The sequence below is a fragment of the Osmerus eperlanus genome, chromosome 24, assembly GCF_963692335.1.
Source record: "Osmerus eperlanus chromosome 24, fOsmEpe2.1, whole genome shotgun sequence".
Classification (NCBI taxonomy): Eukaryota; Metazoa; Chordata; class Actinopteri; order Osmeriformes; family Osmeridae; genus Osmerus; species Osmerus eperlanus.
In genome coordinates, this window is record NC_085041.1 from 958260 (window position 1) to 978631 (window position 20372).

The 20372-nt window shown below is 50.3% G+C and overlaps 1 protein-coding gene across 2 annotated transcripts; it reads left to right on the forward strand.

Moving 5' to 3' along the window:
• The first annotated feature begins 4274 nt into the window (after positions 1–4274).
• On the forward strand, positions 4275–19631 carry tprg1 (tumor protein p63 regulated 1). Of its 2 annotated transcripts, XM_062450669.1 has the most exons (6): positions 4275–5165; positions 5583–5832; positions 6769–6860; positions 10050–10226; positions 17041–17194; positions 18520–19631. In XM_062450669.1, the coding sequence occupies exons 2-6, from the start codon at positions 5584–5586 to the stop codon at positions 18712–18714; spliced, it is 867 nt and encodes a 288-aa protein (XP_062306653.1). In that variant the 5' UTR covers positions 4275–5165; position 5583; the 3' UTR covers positions 18715–19631. The 2 variants fall into 2 exon arrangements, with proteins under 2 accessions (XP_062306653.1, XP_062306652.1); XM_062450668.1 differs by lacking the exon at positions 4275–5165 and having other exon boundaries at positions 5554–5832.
• The last annotated feature ends 741 nt before the right edge of the window (positions 19632–20372 follow it).

Sequence of the window (20372 nt, forward strand, 5' to 3'; positions counted from 1 at the left end):
ACTACCGAGGGACCTGATCGACGGGTCAGTCCTCATGTGAGGGTCACGAGGCTGCTGCCCTGTTGGTCAGCCTGGCGTGAGGGAGAGGAGAGGAGGTGGGGGGAGAGGGGAGGGGAGGTGGGGGGAGTAGAGGAGGTGGGGGGAGAGGGTAGGAGGTGGGGGGTAGAGGAGGTTGGGGGAGAGGGGAGGGGAGAAGAGGTGGGGGGAGTAGAGGAGAGGAGGTGGGGGGAGAGGGGAGGAGGTGGGGGGAGAGGGGAGGGGAGGTGGGGGGAGAGGGGAGGTGAGGGGGGAGGAGAGGGGGAGGAGGTGGGGGGAGAGGGGAGGAGGTGGGGGGAGAGGGGAGGAGGTGGGGGGGAGAGGGGAGGGGAGGTGGGGGGAGAGGGGAGGTGAGGGGGGAGGAGAGGGGGAGGAGGTGGGGGGAGAGGGGAGGTGGGGGGAGAGGGGGAGGAGGTGGGGGGAGAGGGGAGGTGGGGGGAGAGGGGAGGTGGGGGGAGAGGGGAGGAGTTACATTAATAAAAGGCCCACAGTTCAGCACTTCACTGTTTAAGTCTACAGAACCAGCTCATCTGACGCAGAACTGCTAGTGAAAGCCTTCCAGCTGACGCACAGAGCTCATGTCAGGTGTTTAACGTGTGCTTAGCATGTGGAGGGAAAACAAAGCAGCCTGATGGCAGTGGAGCAGGTTGTAACTGTGCTGGGCAGCACGGACACTGAGGCAACACTGCCTCTTAGTGGACACGTTCAGAACTGCACCCAGACGAGGCGAGTCGCCTCTGGGTCTCAAGTAACATCAAGTTCAAGTTTATTGATGTTTGTAAAAACTTCTGGTATGTTTGGAAGTCTTCGGCCCTCCTCTTTTTCCTAGCGATCTGCCTAAACCTAGAATAAATGATGTAACCTGTAATAATACCTGTGATAAATCGTAATCTTATCTGAGCTGTTGTTCTTATGAAAACTGTGTAGCTGTCTGAGGTGGATACATGTCTGGCGAGCAAGCAGCTGAGAGCATGTCTCCTGAGAGGAGACGCTGATGTGCAATAGATCCATTTAACAGATGTTTTGATAGGGAGTGTATATCTCAGTGATGGCTCATTGGACGGCAGATCACGGTTCAGATCCCCCACGTACATCGCCTATGATAAAAGCATCTGCTAAACGAGGACATCGTAACTCCCGAGCGATGAACGGGGGCAAAGTATGCGCTTATCTCTTCCTGAATAGGTTATTTCCGACTTTTCATGATGAAACTTCGATTGTATTCTGTCTGATGAGTCGGTGTTCCAGAAAAACGTCTGGTTGTATTGAAGTCCTCAGAGAGAGATGGTTACCGGTTGCTAGGTCCGGTGTGCATCGTGTTTACCTGAAACCCCACATCCGACCCCGACGGTGAACCGTGTCTGATCCCTGTCGACAGGCCTCCCCTCCCCCCGCCCGACCACAGCGGTCAAGGTCAAGTGGAACTGTTTGTCGATGACCGGCGGCGGCGATCACCTGGAAGTTTCCCTTCCAGACTGTAAACAACCAAGTCAGCTTGCGGTCAGAAAGTATACTTTTGCTGTTTACCTGACCACACGTGACCATCTCTGTTCTTCTCAGAGGGGTGTGAGGTCGACTCTGCAGACCCCTCTTACCCTCTTGGAAGTTTACGGTCGCTGGGAAACATCCGAGTGACGAGGGAGATGTTTTTGACATCCCAAAATTCTCTACATCAAACTATTTGAATCTTAAAATGTTTGGAGTTGTTCCCAGGCCTAGACCTCCAGCCCCCATCTCCCCCATCTCCCCCATCTCCCCCAGCTCCCCCAGCCCCCATCTCCCCCCAGCCCCCCCAGCCCCCATCTCCCCCAGCTCCCCCAGCTCCCCCAGCCCCCATCTCCCCCAGCTCCCCCAGCCCCTCCAGCCCCCATCTCCCCCAGCTCCCCCAGCCCCTCCAGCCCCTACAGCCCCCAGAGCCCCCAGATCCCCCAGCCCCCATCTCCCCCAGCCCCTCCAGCCCCCATCTCCCCCAGCTCCCCCAGCTCCCCCAGCCCCCATCTCCCCCAGCTCCCCCAGCTCCTCCAGCCCCCATCTCCCCCAGCTCCCCCAGCCCCTCCAGCCCCCATCTCCCCCAGCTCCCCCATCTCCCCCAGCTCCCCCAGCTCCCCCAGCCCCTCCAGCCCCCATCTCCCCCAGCTCCCCCAGCCCCTCCAGCCCCCATCTCCCCCAGCTCCCCCAGCTCCTCCAGCCCCCAGCTCCCCCATCTCCCCCAGCTCCTCCAGCCCCCATCTCCCCCAGCTCCCCCAGCCCCTCCAGCCCCCCCAGCTCCCCCAGCCCCTCCAGCCCCCATCTCCCCCAGAGCCCCCATCTCCCCTCCAGCCCCCATCTCCCCCAGCTCCCCCAGAGCCCCCATCTCCCCCCAGCCCCCATCTCCCCCAGCTCCCCCAGCTCCCCCAGCCCCTCCAGCCCCCATCTCCCCCAGCTCCCCCAGCCCCTCCAGCCCCCATCTCCCCCAGCTCCCCCAGCCCCTCCAGCCCCCATCTCCCCCAGCTCCCCCAGCCCCTCCAGCCCCCATCTCCCCCAGCCCCTCCAGCCCCCAGAGCCCCCAGCTCCTCCAGCCCCCAGCTCCTCCAGCCCCCAGAGCCCCCAGCCCCCAGAGCCCCCAGCTCCTCCAGCCCCCAGCCCCTCCAGCCCCCAGATCCCCCAGCTCCTCCAGCCCCCAGCATCAGGAGCTGCAGCCCGGTTTCCTGGGGACGTAGGAAGCTTGGAGGATCACGGCTCATCAGGCTTCAGCTGGGTTAATGAACCCTCTCGTCCCTCCCCCATCTCCCCCACCCGGCCCAGGCATTACTCACGGGCCCAGCGGAGAAAAAAAAAAAGCTGTCAGTGTTGCTACGCCTCAGCAACCCCATGTACACACAAAGACACACACACACACACACACACACAGTCATACTATATATAAACACACTCACAGTCATGTATAAACACACACACGCACTGTCGTATGTAAACACACACAGATCATGGAGGTGGTTGCCCCGAGGTCGAGGAGAGCTGCGTAACAGCTGCTGATCCTCCTGCCTGTGTTGGGAGGGTTAAATCAGGCTGCTCTGGATGTGGATAAACACAATATACAGGCATAATTGAATCTCTCTTTCTCCCTTTCTCTCCTCTCTTGCACTCTCTCTCTCCGTCTCTCTTGCTCTCTCACACACTCTCTCTCTCTCCGTCTCTCTTGCTCTCTTACACACTCTCTCTCTCTCCGTCTCTCTTGCTCTCTTACACACTCTCTCCTCCAGTACCAATGCCAGGAGCTGGCTGTGGCCCTGTTAGAGTGTGTGGAGTTGTCAAGGGGTTACATGACTTCAGTACTACAGTACAGCAGGGATGTGTGTCCACAATACATCACTAACATCCTAAATGCTCAGGCTGTGTGTGTGGAGGTCCTCCTTCCTACAGATTACAGTGGTCGCTGTGGTGCTCTAGTTAGAGTCATGTGTTGTTTTTTAGTATTGTACTAGAGCATATATGATGGTTAGTATTTTGTTTCCTGGAATAAAATGGTTAATCCAGATAGATTACGTTTGATTACCCACATGTGCAGGTTGTGCGTCGATGCTGACAGGATGTGATTTGTCTTACGTCTAAACCCTTCCCAGAGCCCAGATGGCAGGTGAATGGTCCAGTGTGTAATATTACAGATGATTGTTCAACTGTCCCGAGGCATCGCGAAGTTTCCACAGACAAATCCACATCTTGGCTGATCCGGTAAATTCCAGTTCTGCAGCGTTGATCACTTGGCCCAGATAGAGCAATATAGATTATTCTTATCCTTGCTTCGCCGGATGATGTGCCTGTCGACTAGAGGTCTGTTAAGTTCAGAGCTTTGCATAAAAACATGCAGTGTTGTCATTTCCTGTCATGTTGAAAAATGTACACAAAACGACCTACTTTAACATGATGTCCTGATCAGTTAATACATACATTTATAAATTATTTTAGCGTCCTTCTACTTTATTTCAAGGCGATATTTTAATAATAAATGATCGTTAACAGTCCTCTTTGACCATTATTAGGATAGGTTAGTGTCAGTATTCCAGGAATTTAATTATTGAACTAGGACTAACCGTTTCTCCCGAGTAATGAGATGTCATTACAAGACAGCTGACTTTAAACCAGATGCGTGTGCGACAGGTTTAGAGAGAGCGTCTTTACGGCTGGGAGTTCACGCTGTATGTTACTCCTCTGAGACCTGTGATGCGGGGGCGTAGCTATAGAAGAAAACCCTCCACATTGAAAAGCTTCCTCACAGAGCTGTCAGCGCGTCTTTGGCGGCTCAGGATTACAAGTAGATTCGTTTTAAACTTCCAGAAAACCTTTTGAATAGCTCATTCAAAGAACGGCGCAGGGGAATGGGTGGCCCTCTTGCACGCGGTGTCAGAAACGATTAGCCCGGGAGAAGAGTGAGGCTTACAGCGAAAGCTATTCACGGCATTGCGGGAGGGAGAATATAATTCACTCCAAACAATCCTCTCCGTCCCACTCACCTAATTGTTTGATATAGTATGTGTCCACTTAAACCCATGAGCATGAAACATTGGTATTTTAAGCAGAAACATCAAAGTGGGAACATTTTAGCCTGAAAAGGGAAAAGCGAAGCAAACATATTTATCTTACAGGCATAGCTCTGTGAAGCCACGGTGCATTGTTTATGCATTTGTCATAGTGTGTCGGCCTAAACCCTAGAGAACCGTCTTGCCTAACGGTGAAATTATGTAGAACACCGGGGAAGTAAATCAGTCAAGATTTAGAAGATATAGCTTTTCAATTTGGGTGTTTAATACATAGTCGCCTGAAATTCGAATACACACTGGAGGCTAGATATTCAAATAGACAATTACGGTGATTCTTCAGAGCGTTAGGTCCCTGTACTAGATTGATTTAATTCCATATGTCAACCAACCATTTCGCCGACTCTTGACTTTCTCATAACTTACTTTCCCAACACGGTTATTGCAATGGATTTCAGTTAGTGAATGTGACTTGTTAGCACAACGCCCCAAACTGGCTTGTCTGCTTAATAAGGAAGTAGCCGAATCCCTCGCGCACCTGACGCATGCAAGTCTCCCCCGCAGTACTAAACATTTTATTTGAACGAAAACGACATCAGGCTACAAGTCCAAAAGGTAAGAAGAGAACCGTGTGTCGGCTCAACTGGTTGGTCATGAAACGTGAATTTAGAGAGTAGAAACGTTTTGGGGCAACCTAACTATAAGAAACGATGCTTCTTGCTAGTTTTTGACATAAACATAATCAAGTTGCAGTTTCCTCCCAAATCATTGTAGGCAGAGTAGTCCAGGAAATAGGTGTTCAATTTGTTGCATAGGCTATGCTACGCTATTATCCCTCTCAAATACGCGTAAGTCTAGCTAAACCTGCTGTTAAATATCTAATATATAAATAGTGTAAGTAGTATTAGGTAGGAAGCAGTACAATTACTAAACTTCGCCGTGCGCCTTTAGCCTGTAATGGGCAAACAGGCCTACAGTGTTGCCTAGTGATGCTTAAACGTAGCTCTTGTGGTTGCTTTGATAACGGGCTAGGATGTCGGAGGCAGAAGAAGACACGTTCAAGGCCGTTGAGTTGGATCAACAAGCACCAGGGTCCGCCTCAACTGACCCCACTCCCGTTCAACCGGCTGCAGCTGAACCGAGTTCACCGGCGCTTCAGTCTCCCGTGACCCCTTCCACGGAGAGCGCGGGACCCGCCATGCCGCCCAGCGCCCAGTCGAAGGAGAATCAGTGGACGTCAGCAGTGAACCAGTTCAAACTGAAGAGGTTTTTTGTCTTGAGGGTAATGACTCACGCACTCTTTATTACCGGGGCGCCGGGCCTTTTGCCATTATTTTCATTCGATCAAAATGGCAACGCCATATCTCAGAAATCACTCAGACAGTTATGCAGAAGCAGAGTCTTGCGTGCCTGTTTTTCTCGGTTTTTCTATCCGAGTTTTTTGTCAGTACTGTTTGGTCAGCATTGCGCTCATCCTCCACACTCCTATTAAGCCAACGTAAATAGTACAAATCAATTTTAAAAATTATAAAGTAACACATTTTCCTATTCCTCTGATTTTGTAATATAGAGAAGAACAGAGGCACAATGATGCGTTTAATTACATTCTGAAATTAATTAGGCTTATTGTGTAGAGGAGAAATCCACTGGGTCCGATGGCCAGATTTATGAGATTATTTTATAATGATCCGCAACGTCACGGTTATTTACACCTCAGGCAGTTGTAGCAGCACAAAAACCCCAGAGATTAACTGCCCCTCAGCCCGCTTCCCCGCCCACGGTAAATATTACTGTGTTTAATCAGCCGCCAAGCCAGCCAGACACTCCTAAACTAAATCAATTAATCTGTCCTCTAATTCACGGACATGTCGCAAGCGTTGTCAGCGGAATCTGGCACGTTCTCGCGCTTCTACCCGAGTCCAGAGTGATCCAGGGGAGCTGAGAGTGAATGTATACAAATTAATTATTTAAAAAGTAAAGGGACAGATTTGCAGTTTTAAAAAAGTGTCCCACCTATGTAAAACGAAAGTTACTTTCCTGCTTCCCTGGTTACCTGTTCCCTGGTCCCTGGTTCCCTGGTTACCTGGGCCCCGGGTCCCTGGTTACCTGGTCCCTGGTTACCTGGTCCCTGGTTACCTGGTTACCTGGTCCCCGGTTCCCTGGTCCCTGGTTCCCTGGTCCCTGGTTCCTGGTTCTGATGTGTCTCCTCTTCCCCAAGCCCGGGACTCTGGACCAGGCTGTGGAGGACGTTAAGGGCCTGGTGGATCAGCAGGTGGATGGGAGAGTCCTCAGCACCTGGCTGCTGGCTGAGTAAGCAACACTTCTAATCATAATAATGACAACAACACATTTAATCATAATAATGACAACAATACCTTTAATTTGTAATGTGCCTTCTTGCACAGAGAGAGGTTCTGAGAGAGGTTCTGTTCGTCTGAGGAGAGAGAGAGAGAGGTTCTGTTCATCTGAGGAGAGAGAGAGAGGTTCTGAGAGAGGTTCTGTTCATCTGAGGAGAGAGAGAGGTTCTGTTCGTCTGAGGAGAGAGGGAAGTTCTGAGAGAGGTTCTGTTAGTCTGAGGAGAGAGAGGTTCTGAGAGAGGTTCTGTTCATCTGAGGAGAGAGAGAGGTTCTGTTCGTCTGAGGAGAGAGGGAAGTTCTGAGAGAGGTTCTGTTAGTCTGAGGAGAGAGAGAGGTTCTGTTCGTCTGAGGAGAGAGAGAGGTTCTGTTCTGGGACGTGTTGTTCCTTCTTGAAATCGGCTTCAAAGAAACCTGATCACAACCTTTTCTTCCGGTTCGTTCTTACTGAGTGCTTTGTACCTGTCTACTGTTTAATGGTGATGTTTTGTTTGCTACCGTACTCTGGAGTGTACTGTACACAAGGGCCAATCATCCGGACATCACTAAACTATCAAACAGTCGTCGTTGTAGACTTGCTCATTTCCTTGTTTTATGTAAAGAAGTTAAAGTTATAGGAGATGATATAACAGAAACGAACATGCAACAAAATGAACCGGCTTGAGGACATTTATCAAGCTCGTTTGCTTCTTCAAGGCCCTTGACTCTTGCACAAGCTTTCAGGGAACAGGGCTGTGCCACGAGAAGATGAATAATACATCCTTCTTCTGCACGGTTTCCACAGTGGCAGCAACTTGGCAGTGTGGCGCAGGGAGCAGTGCTGCAAACAGGAGGACGTTTATGCCATAGTTGGTGACAGCAGTATGGGAGGAGGGGGAGGGAGAAGTCAGACCAGGTCAGCTGGAGTTATGCACCCTGGGCCAGGCTGGGCTGGAGTTATGCACCCTGGGCCAGGCTGGGCTGGAGTTATGCACCCTGGGCCAGGCTGGGCTGGAGTTATGCACCCTGGGCCAGGCTGGGCTGGAGTTATGCACCCTGGGCCAGGCTGGGCTGGGTCATGCACCCTGGGCCAGGCTGGGTTATGCACCCTGGGCCAGGCGGGGTTATGCACCCTGGGCCAGGCTGGGCTGGGTTATGCACCCTGGGCCAGGCTGGGTTATGCACCCTGGGCCAGGCTGGGCTGGGTTATGCACCCTGGGCCAGGCTGGGTTATGCACCCTGGGCCAGGCTGGGTTATGCACCCTGGGCCAGGCGGGGTTATGCACCCTGGGCCAGGCTGGGTTATGCACCCTGGGCCAGGCTGGGCTGGGTTATGCACCCTGGGCCAGGCGGGGTTATGCACCCTGGGCCAGGCTGGGTTATGCACCCTGGGCCAGGCGGGGTTATGCACCCTGGGCCAGGCTGGGTTATGCACCCTGGGCCAGGCGGGGTTATGCACCCTGGGCCAGGCTGGGCTGGGTCATGCACCCTGGGCCAGGCTGGGTTTGTCTGAACAGTATAGGGGAGAAGATGGGAAGCATTCAGGGTAGCCTGCTAAAGCAGTGGTCTTCCACCCTGGTCCTCAGGGACCCCCTCCCTCTTCCAACACCAGCTGACCCAAATGAAAGGGTCATTGTCAGAGCTTGGTAAAGACTCAGTCACTTCCAACACACCTGATTCTAATGACTGGGTCGTTACCAAACTCTGACAATGACCCTTTCATTTGGGTCAGGTGTGTTGGAGCTGCGAAACATCTAAAACATGCAGGGCAGAGGGTTGAAGACCACTGCTCTGGAGAACATAGACCACTTCAACCTCCTAAACCTAATTCCCTCCAGACCAAACACAACACTGTCAAAGCTCCTGGTACAATGCTGTCATCACTGGGATTTCAGTTTCATTTCACGCTGTCATCACTGGGATTTCAGTTTCTTTTCACGTGAAAACAAACATTAACGGAATCTGCCCAGTAGAGGGAGAAAAAATGTGGTAAAGTGAGGTGTGATGTTGGCAGCGTAGCACTGAGCCTTTTGGGGGGGGGGGGAGGTTGGTTGGTGTGACAAGACATAAAGGGGGAGATCAGGGGGGGTTTGCGTGCCCCCCCAGCCTCCCACCTGCGTGTGCCCGGGGCGTAAACCCAGCGCCCCCCTCGTGACCCCAGCCCTCCGAGCTGGTGACTCAACCCCTCGTCCACACCTTTCATATGCCGCCTGCGCTGCTGGCTCTGAAACCCTTTCCTTGTGTTATCTGCTTGTGTGTGTATCTGTGTGTGTGTGTCTGTGCCTTAGAGCTGTCCTTAATGCATGTGCATCTCCAAGGAAACGGACAATCGGGTTTAAAACGGCCTATGATTTAGTTTTACACCCAGTAAACTTGTGTTGGGGGATTTGGCGACTGTGTAGGTCCGGGGTCTCCATTCCAAGCTGTCGTTTATATTCAGCCTGGCTGATGTCTTGGTGACACAGTTTTCCAACTGCTTTTTTTTTTTTTTTTTCGTCTTGTTGATATAGCATTTGGGACCCAGAGATGCTTGCATGCATATTGGATGAACTTTGCCAAGGGCATTTCTTGAAATTAGGAAGCTTTTCCAGTATGTACATAATTGAGTGACCAGGCTATACATGCTTTTTGTCTTTACTCAAAATAACCTCGTACGGAGTTCATTTAAAGATGTCAAAATATACAAGCTGATAACAAACGTGTTCATCCCCCGTAGGCCGTGCCCATGGCAACACTCCATCACTCTCACCCTCTGAGACGGAGAGATTCCTCTGCATGTTTTATAGAGGGAAAAGAGAGACTTGTTTAACAGGTTTTATGAAAAGAGAGCTCATTTTTGATCCGTGTGCATTTCTAAACTCTGTGTATTTGTGCTGCTCCTGGTGTTGAATGTACTGAATCTGTAGCGCATCTTTACGGGGATTTTGTTTTTCCAGGGCGTCTTATGAATCAAAGCAGCGTTTCAGAAGCAGTTCCTGCTGTCGTGTGTGTAGCGGAGCGCAGCCGTCAGGTTAAACGGAACGCGTCACGACAGTTTGTTTGTCCCACAGTTCTGCTGACTGGAAAGTGTGAAGTTAGGGTTTTGTTTGAGCTGCTAACACTTACACTGCAGGGTGTGTGTCCCGTCAGGGTCTCAGTGTGTGTGTGTGTGTGTGTGTGTGTGCAGGGTGGACCACTGGAACAATGAGAAGGAGCGCTTGGTGCTGATCACAGAGGGTTCTCTCCTGGTCTGTAAGTACGACTTCGTCATGCTGAACTGTGACACCATCCAGAGGATCCCTCTCAACTTTGTCGACCGCATCGCCCACGGCAACTTCACCTTCCCACCACGCTCCCTCATCTCGTGAGTCCTCTCATACCCTCCACCTCTCCTCTCATCCCCTCCACCTCTCCTCCTCCAGCTCCCCTCATCCCCTCCACCTCTCCTCCTCTTCTCCTCTTCTCATCCCATCCTCCTCTTCTCCACCTCTCCTCCTCTTCTCCTCCTCTCATCCCATCCTCCTCTTCTCCACCTCTCCTCCTCTTCTCCTCCTCTCATCCCATCCTCCTCTTCTCCACCTCTCCTCCTCTTCTCCTCCTCTCATCCCATCCTCCTCTTCTCCACCTCTCCTCCTCTTCTCCTCCTCTCATCCCATCCTCCTCTTCTCCACCTCTCATTCTCCTCCTCTCATCCCCGCCACCTCTCCTCCTCCTTTCTCCTCTAAAAGTTTACCTTCTCTATGAGATTTGACATGCAAATTCTCTCTCAACTGCTTTGCCTATGTCATGTCATGGAAATCAATCTGGTAAAGTTCCTCTTCAGAAGAATGAGTGATAGTTCCCTGAACACCCAAACACTGTTACACACCCGCCAGCATGACATGTTCTTTCAGCTTTTATCCTGCGACATACAGAGAGGGAATTGAACCTGCGACTTCTGTAGTCAAATACTTTAACCACTAAGCTACAGCAGTGTGTCCTGGAAAGCCATGCCACAACTTTTCCCCAAGCACCCTCCGACAGTCTGCCCTCCTCCCTGTCTTCCAGTCCACATCCTAATGCATTCTTCATAACGCCATGAATGATTAACACTAGGAGTATTAGCTGTTGGAGGTGTCAGTTATTACAATGAAATTAGACTTTGCTGGTGGCAGGGAGGAGAGTGTGTTGTGCGAGGTGGAGGGAGAGGGGCTGGGCTGGAAGGAGGCAGGCGGACAGGAAAGCTTGGGGAGGGTGAAGCTGTCACTAGGAGAGCTCTGGAACTGCACTCCAGTATAACTGATTAGTGGCAGAAATGAATGTAGTCCTTTCATGCAAACCTTTTAAAGCTGGCTCAGGGGACACCAATCCAAGGAAAACTAATTTGATGAATAAAATGTAACGCTCCATAAAGCACTCAGAGCAGGCAGGCCTGTACTGATCTGTGAGCTTTATATTCAATTATAAATAAAACGCCAGAGAAAATCACCCTGGAGTCTAACAGTATAAAACCAGCTTCCCAAAAGAAAAGACCCTCATCCCATCTCTCTCTCTCTCTCTCTCTCTCTCTGCTTCTCTCTCTCTCTATCTCTCTCTCTCTGCTTCTCTCTCTCTCTCTCTCTCTCTCTCTCTCTCTCTCTCTCTCTCTCTCTCTCTCTCTCTCTCTCTCTCTCTCTCTCTCTCTCTCTCTCTCTCTCTCTCTCTCTCTCTCTCTCTCTCTCTCTCTCTCTCTCTCTCTCTCTCTGCTCTCTCTCTCTCTCTCTCTCTCTGCTTCTCTCTCTCTCTCTCTCTGCTTCTCTCTCTCTCTCTCTCTCTGCTTCTCTCTCTCTCTCTTTCTCTGCTTCTCTCTCTATCTCTCTCTCTCTCTGCTTCTCTCTCTATCTCTCTCTCTCTCTGCTTCTCTCTCTGCTTCTCTCTCTATCTCTCTGCTTCTCTCTCTCTCTGCTTCTCTCTCTCTCTCTCTCTCTCTCTCTCTCTCTCTCTCTCTCTCTCTCTCTCTCTGCTTCTCTCTCTTTCTCTCTCTCTCTGCTTCTCTCTCTCTCTCTTTGCTTCTCTCTCTCGGTTAATTAAGTAACATCACGAGAGAGAGTGCTGAAATCATCAGCGTTTTCGGTGCAAGGCTGAAGATGACAGAACTGGAGGACTGTTCTACAAGAGACTCTCTTTAGTTTACAGTAATAAGCAACAGCAGATCACGATGTGCTCGTTTTGAAAATCTTTTCTCTGGCTCTGGTTCCACAACTGGAACAAGGCTGTAGCCAGATATCACAAACATTTTCCTGCACACAGGTGTACAGGTGACAGCAGACCAATTAGCGTGTATCATTTACATGTGCCTGTGTGTTTCTCTTATAATTCAATTAAATAAGCCCCTGGTGTACGACGTGTGTCTGCGGTGTGGCAGGTTCATGAAGGACCACTGGCTCCACTTAGTGTTGAGCCAGCACACACACACATGCCCCGTCCCCTCAGAGGGCATTTACATTTAGTCATTTAGCAGACGCTCTTATCCAGAGCGACTTACAGTAAGTACAGGGACATTCCCCCCGAGGCAAGTAGGGTGAAGTGCCTTGCCCAGGTACACAACTTCATTTTGGCATGGCCGGGAATCGACCCAGCGACCTTCTGATTACTAGCCCGATTCTCTAACTGCTCAGCCACCTGACTCCAGGGCAGGGAGAGCAACAGCACACAGCCTCACCAGCTGAATGTGTCTGTTGGATCTGGGGAATAGGCGTTTAATGGGAAAAGAGACAGAGAGGTTTTTCATCTCAAGTTTTCTCCAGACACATCTTTATGAACAAAGTTTTGTATACAGTACATTTCTGTCTCAGGGAGAATACAGGGAGCGAGAGAGCGAGAGAGAGCGAGAGAGAGAGAGAGAGAGGGAAAGTGAGGAGAGAGCGAGGGATATAAAGAGAGTGAGAGAGGGAGATAGAGAGAAGTAAGAGAGGGAGATGGAGAGAAGTGATGTGTTTTGGAGAAGTGCCTTCTTTCCAAACTGTCTAGACAAGATAATTACTGCGTGTCTTCTCCGCAGTCAGCTAGCTTTATTCCTGCCTCAAATAACCTGCTGAGAACATTCAAAGCAACCCCACCAGGAGTGGAGAGAGATGTTTGTGGAGTTTGGAAAATGATAAATGGTCGTTCTCCTGTTCTCCCCTGGCCCTAGTTAGTGTAGCCGTGGGGAGGTGGGGCGGTAGGAGAGGAGGAGACAGGAGTTAGTAAGGAAGAGAGGAAAAGAGCTAGGTTGACTAAAATAATCCAGGAAGAAGGGGGGAGCTGCAGTAGTTATATTTGAACAGCAGAGGGCGCTCTATGACACATTAACCTCCTGAGGTGTCATCAGAAGTGCTCGCTGACATTCTTTCGTTTCCTAACACCTCCACAAGAGATTATGGAGTGGAGAGACTGAGGTGGAGAGACTAGTGAGGTAGAGAGACTAGTGGAGACTATTGAGGTAGAGAGACTATTTTAGAGACTATTAGGGTAGAGAGACTATATTAGAGACTTGAGGTAGAGAGACTATCTTAGAGACTATTGAGGTAGAGAGACTATCTTAGACACTAGTGAGGTAGAGACTAGCTTGGATAGTATTGAGGTAGAGAGACTAGCTTAGAGACTAGTGAGGTAGAGAGACTAGCTTAGAGACTAGTGAGGTAGAGAGACTAGTGGATACTATTGAGGTAGAGATCCTGTGTAGCTGTCCAGCTGCAGGACTCTACCCTGGCTGTGTTGAGAGATGGATCCTTCACCGGCCAGATGACCAGGAGGAGGCGGGCCGGGGGGCAGAGGTTCGCACCTGCGTGTCTAAGTGTGCAGTAGACCTCAGGCCGTCTGTTTTACTATCACCTAAAGTGGAGTTAAAGAAACAAACATTAAGAAACGACTGGAACTGGTTGTGAAGACATGATGTGTCCTAACCCTATCCTGTCCTCTCTTTCACTCTCATTCTATCGTTCTGGGTGTGACTTCTAGTACTCTTGTCTCTCCCCTCATCCCTCCTGCCTCTCCTCCCTCCCTCTTCCTCCTCCTCCCTCCCTCTCCTCATCCTCCCTCCCTCTTCTCCTCCTCCCTCCTCTCCTCCCTCCCTCCCTCATTTCACTTCTTCTTTATCATCACCCTGTTCTTCCTTCTCTTTCATATATGGATCCCGCTGGATGAGAGAGGGGATGAGGGTTAGTGCTGGCTGATGCATGCTGGATGACTAACTGAGAGACTTTCAGGCTCTATTGAGCAATCAGGGGATTTGTGTGTTGGCATGGAGACAATGTGGGACACTTGCCATGGCAGCTGAAGCCGTCCCTCGTGTTTATCTAGTGTGTTGACTTACGAGTCCTCAGCTCCTCAGAGTGCAGGGAAGGAATTTTTAGTCGCTTGCCCTAAAGCTTAGCTAAGAATACAGTGTGTGTATGTTTGTGCGTGCGCACGCACGCAAGCTGTGTGTGGTAGTGTGTGTGTCAGGTGCATGTTGTGTGTGTTTTCTTGTGAGTGTGCAGGTGTGAGTGAGTGTTTGTTAGTTAGTTGATGTGTGTGTGCCCCTGGTGAAGGTCAGGATGTAAACCAGATGACCTGTCTTGGACAGGGAGGGTCCTCCTGGGCCCAGCATGCAGCAGTGTTGACTCCCAGCATGCAGCAGTGTTGACTCCCAGCATGCAGCAGTGTTGACTCCCAGCATGCAGCAGTGTTGACTCCCAGCATGCAGCAGTGTTGACTCCCAGCATGCAGCAGTGTTGACTCTGCTCACTCCTCTTTCTACCTCTCCTCTGGTTTCTCCCACTACGGTCTTGCTTTCTGCATCCCACTCTCTCTCCCCTCCCTCCTTTCCTTCTGTTCTCTTCTGTCTCTCTCTCCTACTCTCTTCTCTCTCACTCCTACCTTCTCTCTCCTCTCTCTCTCTCCTACTCTCTTCTCTCTCACTCCTACCTTCTCTCTTCTCTCTCACTCCTACCTTCTCTCGCCTCTCTCTCACTCCTACCTTCTCTCTCCTCTCTCTCTCTCCTACTCTCCTCTCTCTCACTCCTACCTTCTCTCTCCTCTCTCTCACTCCTACCTTCTCTCTCCTCTCTCCTCTCTCTCTCTCCTACTCTCCTCTCTCTCACTCCTACCTTCTCTCTCCTCTCTCTCACTCCTACCTTCTCTCTCCTCTCTCTCACTCCTACCTTCTCTCTCCTCTCCCACGCTCCTCCTCTCTCTCTCCTCACTTTCTCCTGTGAGGTATCTGTGTTGAGGACACTTGACTCCTGGGGCTGGTGTTGAAGTCCAAACCCCACCACAGTGCTGGCGTGTCAGTAGGACGACTTCCAAGGCCTCTGGCTGCAAAGCCCATCCCAGCCTGCCTGTCTGGGCCGGTCCCTTGTGGTGGTAGCTTACCTGTGGAATTTTCAAGATCTTTTCTTTTTTTATATCCTCATTTATACCAGGTTAATAGCCGTGCTCTTTGCTCGTACAAAGAGAAGCGCACACAGGATTCCCCCCCTCCTTCTCACCCTTCGTTCGGTTGAAATATAATCAGTCTTTTAGCCCTGGCTGTGCTTTTGTGCTCTTGTAAAGACTCTCTCCCCCCCTCCCTCCCCCCTCATGACATGTGCTAAGGGAGGAGTTCGCTGTTCAAGTCCATTGTCATGTGGAAGGTGCTTGTGTAAACCGGTAGCAAGGGGATTGTGGGTGTCTGTAAAGCCCTTTGTGACATTATTTGTCCAAAAAAAAAAAAGAAAGAAAGAAAAGCGAGGCAGTATCCAAACATGACGTTCTGTGTTTGTGATGCTTCCTATATCGTTCTGGGAGTGTGCAGCAGCAGAATGCATGCCCCGGGGATCTCTGTGGGCTTAGCAGGAAGGGCTCTTGCTCAGTGTGTTGCTCCAGCGCTAGAAGCTACAAGCCAGGAGGAACTGCTAGTTCCACTGCTGCCTGCACTCTGGAGACATTCTCAGAGTCTGACTTCTGGCGAATCACAATGGAAAATAACCAGTGATGGTAACAAGTACACAGAAAAATGACAGCTTGCTTTTGAAGTTGTAGGGGGAGATATAGACAGTGAGTTAGAGATGTGGAGAGAGAGGGGGGAGAGAGACATAGACAGTGAGGTAGAGAGAGAGAGAGAGAGAGAGGGGTGAGAGACATAGACAGTGAGGTAGAGAGAGAGGGGGAGAAAGACATAGACTGAGTTAGAGATGTAGAGAGAGGGGGGAGAGAGACATAGACAGTGAGTTATAAATGTTGAGACGGGGGGGAGAGAGACAGAGGTAGAGATGTAGATGTGGGGGGTTTGTTGCAGGACGCTTGACTGTGACACTGAGGTGTTACAGCATCCAGGGTGTTACCGTGGGTTACAGCTGTAACTGTAGCTGTAGATGCCACACACAGCTGTCCATCATGTGACATCATGTTTAGAATAACAAACAAGTTTTGACCTTTGATATCAGTGTTAACCTTTGACTTCACCAGTGGGATTAAACATCAGCAGGTATGACACACTGTAATTACGGAACTTGTAAATCTGTGATCAGACCGTAAAAGGTGATTGATGTTCACAGGACATGGCTGTGTTGTGTAAGATGTTCCACGGATAGAGCACTACACAAACATCCCAGAATGTTCACGGTTCTAGAGCCGTGTGTGTGTGTGTGTGTGTGTGTGTGTGTGTGTGTGTGTGTGTGTGTGTGTGTGTGTGTGTGTGTGTGTGTGTGTGTGTGTGTGTGTGTGTGTGTGTGTGTGTGTGTGTGTGTGTACGTTGCCAGCCAAGTCGGAGCCTTCTGAGGTTCATCAGTCTTACAGAAAACAACATGCCCAGAGGTGATGTTCATTAAAACCTATTGATTTATTTTTAAAAGGCAGAAGAGAGAGAGAGAGAATAAGCCGTTCTTCCGGTGGCCAGATGGCAGAGCCCTGAGCTGGTAAACATGAAGCTCTGCCCCAGAGGTTCATCAGATTACTGACATTTTGTCAGAATGTTAGCTTTGTTACCATGGGGGTGAAAGGTCAAGTAGAGCAGTGTGCAGAACCAGCCTGCCTGGGGGAGGAGGGGGGGAGTTTTAAGATATTTTGGAGTTAAACATGAACGAACATAAAAAGGAAAGATGTATTTGTGGGTTAGCGAGCTGTGTATATATTTGTGTTACATGACTGTGTGTAACATGAATGTGTTTGTGTTACATGACTGTGTGTGTAACATGACTGTGTGTGTGTGTGTTCCCCAGGCGGGAGGGAGACGGTGTGCGTGTGTTCTGGGACCGTCTGAGGGAACCCTCCTTCAGCTCTCGCTGGAACCCGTTCTCCACAGACTACCCCTTCAGCACCTTCACCAGCCACCCCGTCAGGGGCAACAGCGACAAGCTGGCCGCGCTCTGCCATGTACGCCCCTCCCCTACACCACCACGGCTGCACGCGCGGGGGATTTGAACCCCCCGTCCTCTTGATCTGCTGTCGAATGCTCTAGCAAATGCCCATCCCTGTATTTCCTAACCCACGTAGGAGATTGACTCATAAAGTAGGATTTGACGGTCAATGGTTGTTGTTGTTTCCACATTCCACACCCTCCCCCACTACTTGACGGTTGTAATCTTAAATATATCTTGTAAGGGGGAGGTGGGGGGGAGGGGGCTGTAAGACAATGACTGTCAAATCCTACTTTATGAGGTTGTATGAGAAACCACTTCCATGGAATACTGGCACAGGTGATGACACCTCTTCACTGGAACACTTAATGGTGTAACAGAAGTCATTTCCTTCAACAACAACATCCCCCCCACACACACATGCACACACACATTTCAGGGGCATTAAAAAACAACCAGTGAAGGTAATGGTTTGGTTACTGATCCGTACTGTCAAAGTAATACATTCAGTAGCTATCTAGCTAAGCTAACTAGCCACAGTCAACCTTGATTAAGCAGTGAGGGCGGCCCGCTACTCCTGCGTGTGCAGCAGTGCTAAGCTAATGCCTCAGAGCTGTGCTATGCTAAGCTAGGCTAACACCTCAGAAGGAGAGCTGTGCTATGCTAAGCTAGGCTAACACCTCAGAAGGAGAGCTGTGCTATGCTAAGCTAGGCTAACATCAAGAAGGAACGTACCTGGCAGGGCCTGTGTAGCTGAGTGCAGACAGCTTAGGAGTCACAACAGAGAGGTTTCTGACAGAGCCCTTGACTTCTGACCCCCACCTCCCTGCTCCTAAACCCCCACCCTGACCTCCCACCTTCCTGGCCCCTCCCTCTCTGCTTCCTCCCTCCTCCTCACCCTCCTTCAAACTGTTTAACAGTTTGAACATGGTCCACAGTCCAGGTGAGGAATCTTATTGAGGTCCCACTCCCAGATCATGTAACCAGTCATTAGGATGACTGGAGGGTCTAATCTCATAGAGCCTGGCCCATTCCACACATTCCACACACACACACCTGCCTCCCAGTAGTGTAGTGGGGACTGGATGGTAGATGGGAAACACTCATATGACTCAAGTGTTGGTTAGATAGTGGGTAAACTGCATGTCCATCAAACAATTATGAATCTACCTTCAAGTATGATCTTTATGTCTGTATACTGTAGAAACATATATTCAAATTGATAAACTGAATAGGGGTATTTGAACCTGCCACCTCTTGATTTGAGGTTGAATGCTGTACCTATTCCCTGTGTAACCCTAACCTTCTCACGTCCTCCTCTTCCCCTCCCTCTCTCCTCAGGTCCAGGGCTTCCGGGAGCAGCTAGCGGAGGCTGCACGTGAGGCCCACAGCAAGGTGCCTGTTCCTGGGAAGGCCAACGGGGTCCTGGTCCTGAACCAGCCCCTCTTCATCGACGCCACAGTGGGCCTCATGTCCATCATTGGCAACCAGAACAAGCTGGGCTACTGCCTGGCCAGGGGCAACATCGGCTTCTAATCTCTGCTCAGGAAGATGTTCACGGAAAGTACAGCCATGTAGAGAAGAGAGTCTGTTTAGAGAAATCACATTGGTCTTACGTTGGTTTGGCACTGAATACAATGGAGTGATTATTATTTTTGTTGATCTGTTATATTTATATTTTGCTGCGCGGGATCTTTTGGGGTATTTGTTTGAGTCTTGATGTGCTTTACCGTTCTGTTCTAGAATGTGCTTCACCATTCTGTTCTAGAATGTGCTTCACCATTCTGTTCTAGAATGTGCTTTACCGAAGCACTGGAAGTTCTAGAATGGTAAATCTTTTAGTAACTTATTCTTTGTCGTCTCCTCAGGAAGTTAACTTGGATTCCATAAAACATTCATGTCCCTTACTGTTCCGTCCACACTGTCAACATACATTTGTCTCATACAACTACTTAAATGCCCAATTTCTTGGTTTAATTAAAGCATGGGAACGTATGCATCTACACCTCACCACGTTTTGTGGTTTTGCGTTTGCCTTGCTGTAATAATGGACCTGTTTGGTAAGCAGAATATCCCTGTGTGCACTTCCCTGTCACACCAGCTCTTAGACGCTCGCTGGAGCATGGAGGTGCATGTGTCAGTTTGGTTTTATCATGAGCAGTGTATTATTACAGTGTGCATGGCCCTGGAATTTCCCCTTGTAGGTGTACCATGAATCTGTTTGTCATGTTTGTATCTAATCCACGGCTCTTCTCCCCAGTCAAAGATAAACACCCTTGTGTGTTTTTCCTTGATTGGATGAGGGGGGTGCGTTTGCTGTGTGTCATAAACTCGTATTTGCTTTTTATGTTGGAAACACTTAACCCTTAAAACAAGATGGCTTCTTGTCTCCCTCTTGTATAACTCTTTTGGATTCTGACTGACAAGTGCACAATAAACCGGATGCTCAACAATGAAAATATTTTCCTCCCAGCTTCCAGACACACTGAGCCCGGGTCTCACCGGCGTCAGTTTAAGCTGCTTTGCGTCCTTCTCCAGAGTAGTGCTCACCTCTGCGCTGCAGGCTCAGACTGAAAGGTGAGGTATGTGCCTCTATGAAGCACAGGGATCGAGTGTCTTAACCGCAGGGGCAGAAGGTGTTAACATCCCCTTCTCCCTTCCTTCTCTCCCCGTCCTCCGAAGTCACCCCCATCCTCCCTCCCTTCCCTCCCCCTCCTCCCAAGTCACCCCCATCCTCCCCCTCCCCCCCAGGAGTGAGGATGGGTGTGTGATCCTAGCTGGATGAAGCAGTGCCCTGGAGACATGCTCGTCATCCAGCTCGTACCAGAGCCACACAGAGCTGCCACACTGCCCGATGAGAGAGAACATGAAGCTGTGTAGTTAAAGTCCTCCTGAGGTGGCTCAGAACAGGGTTCCACAACCTCCTGTTTCTGGTGTTTCACCTTAAAACATCAGTCTTATTAGCCCATTACACTTTAATCAAGATGGTGATAATGTTGGGTACGGTAGATATGGAAGGGGATATATACAAACGTGTTTGTTTATATGGTCCACATCTACGATTGTAGGAATGTGATGTAGACCAAATATCGCCTTGTTGTGTTGCTGTTTGGTTCCCATGGAGAGAGCGAGCTGGCTGGCTGGCTGGTCGTGGAGGTGTGGACGGTTTATGGGCCTGGAATCACTGCAGCTCT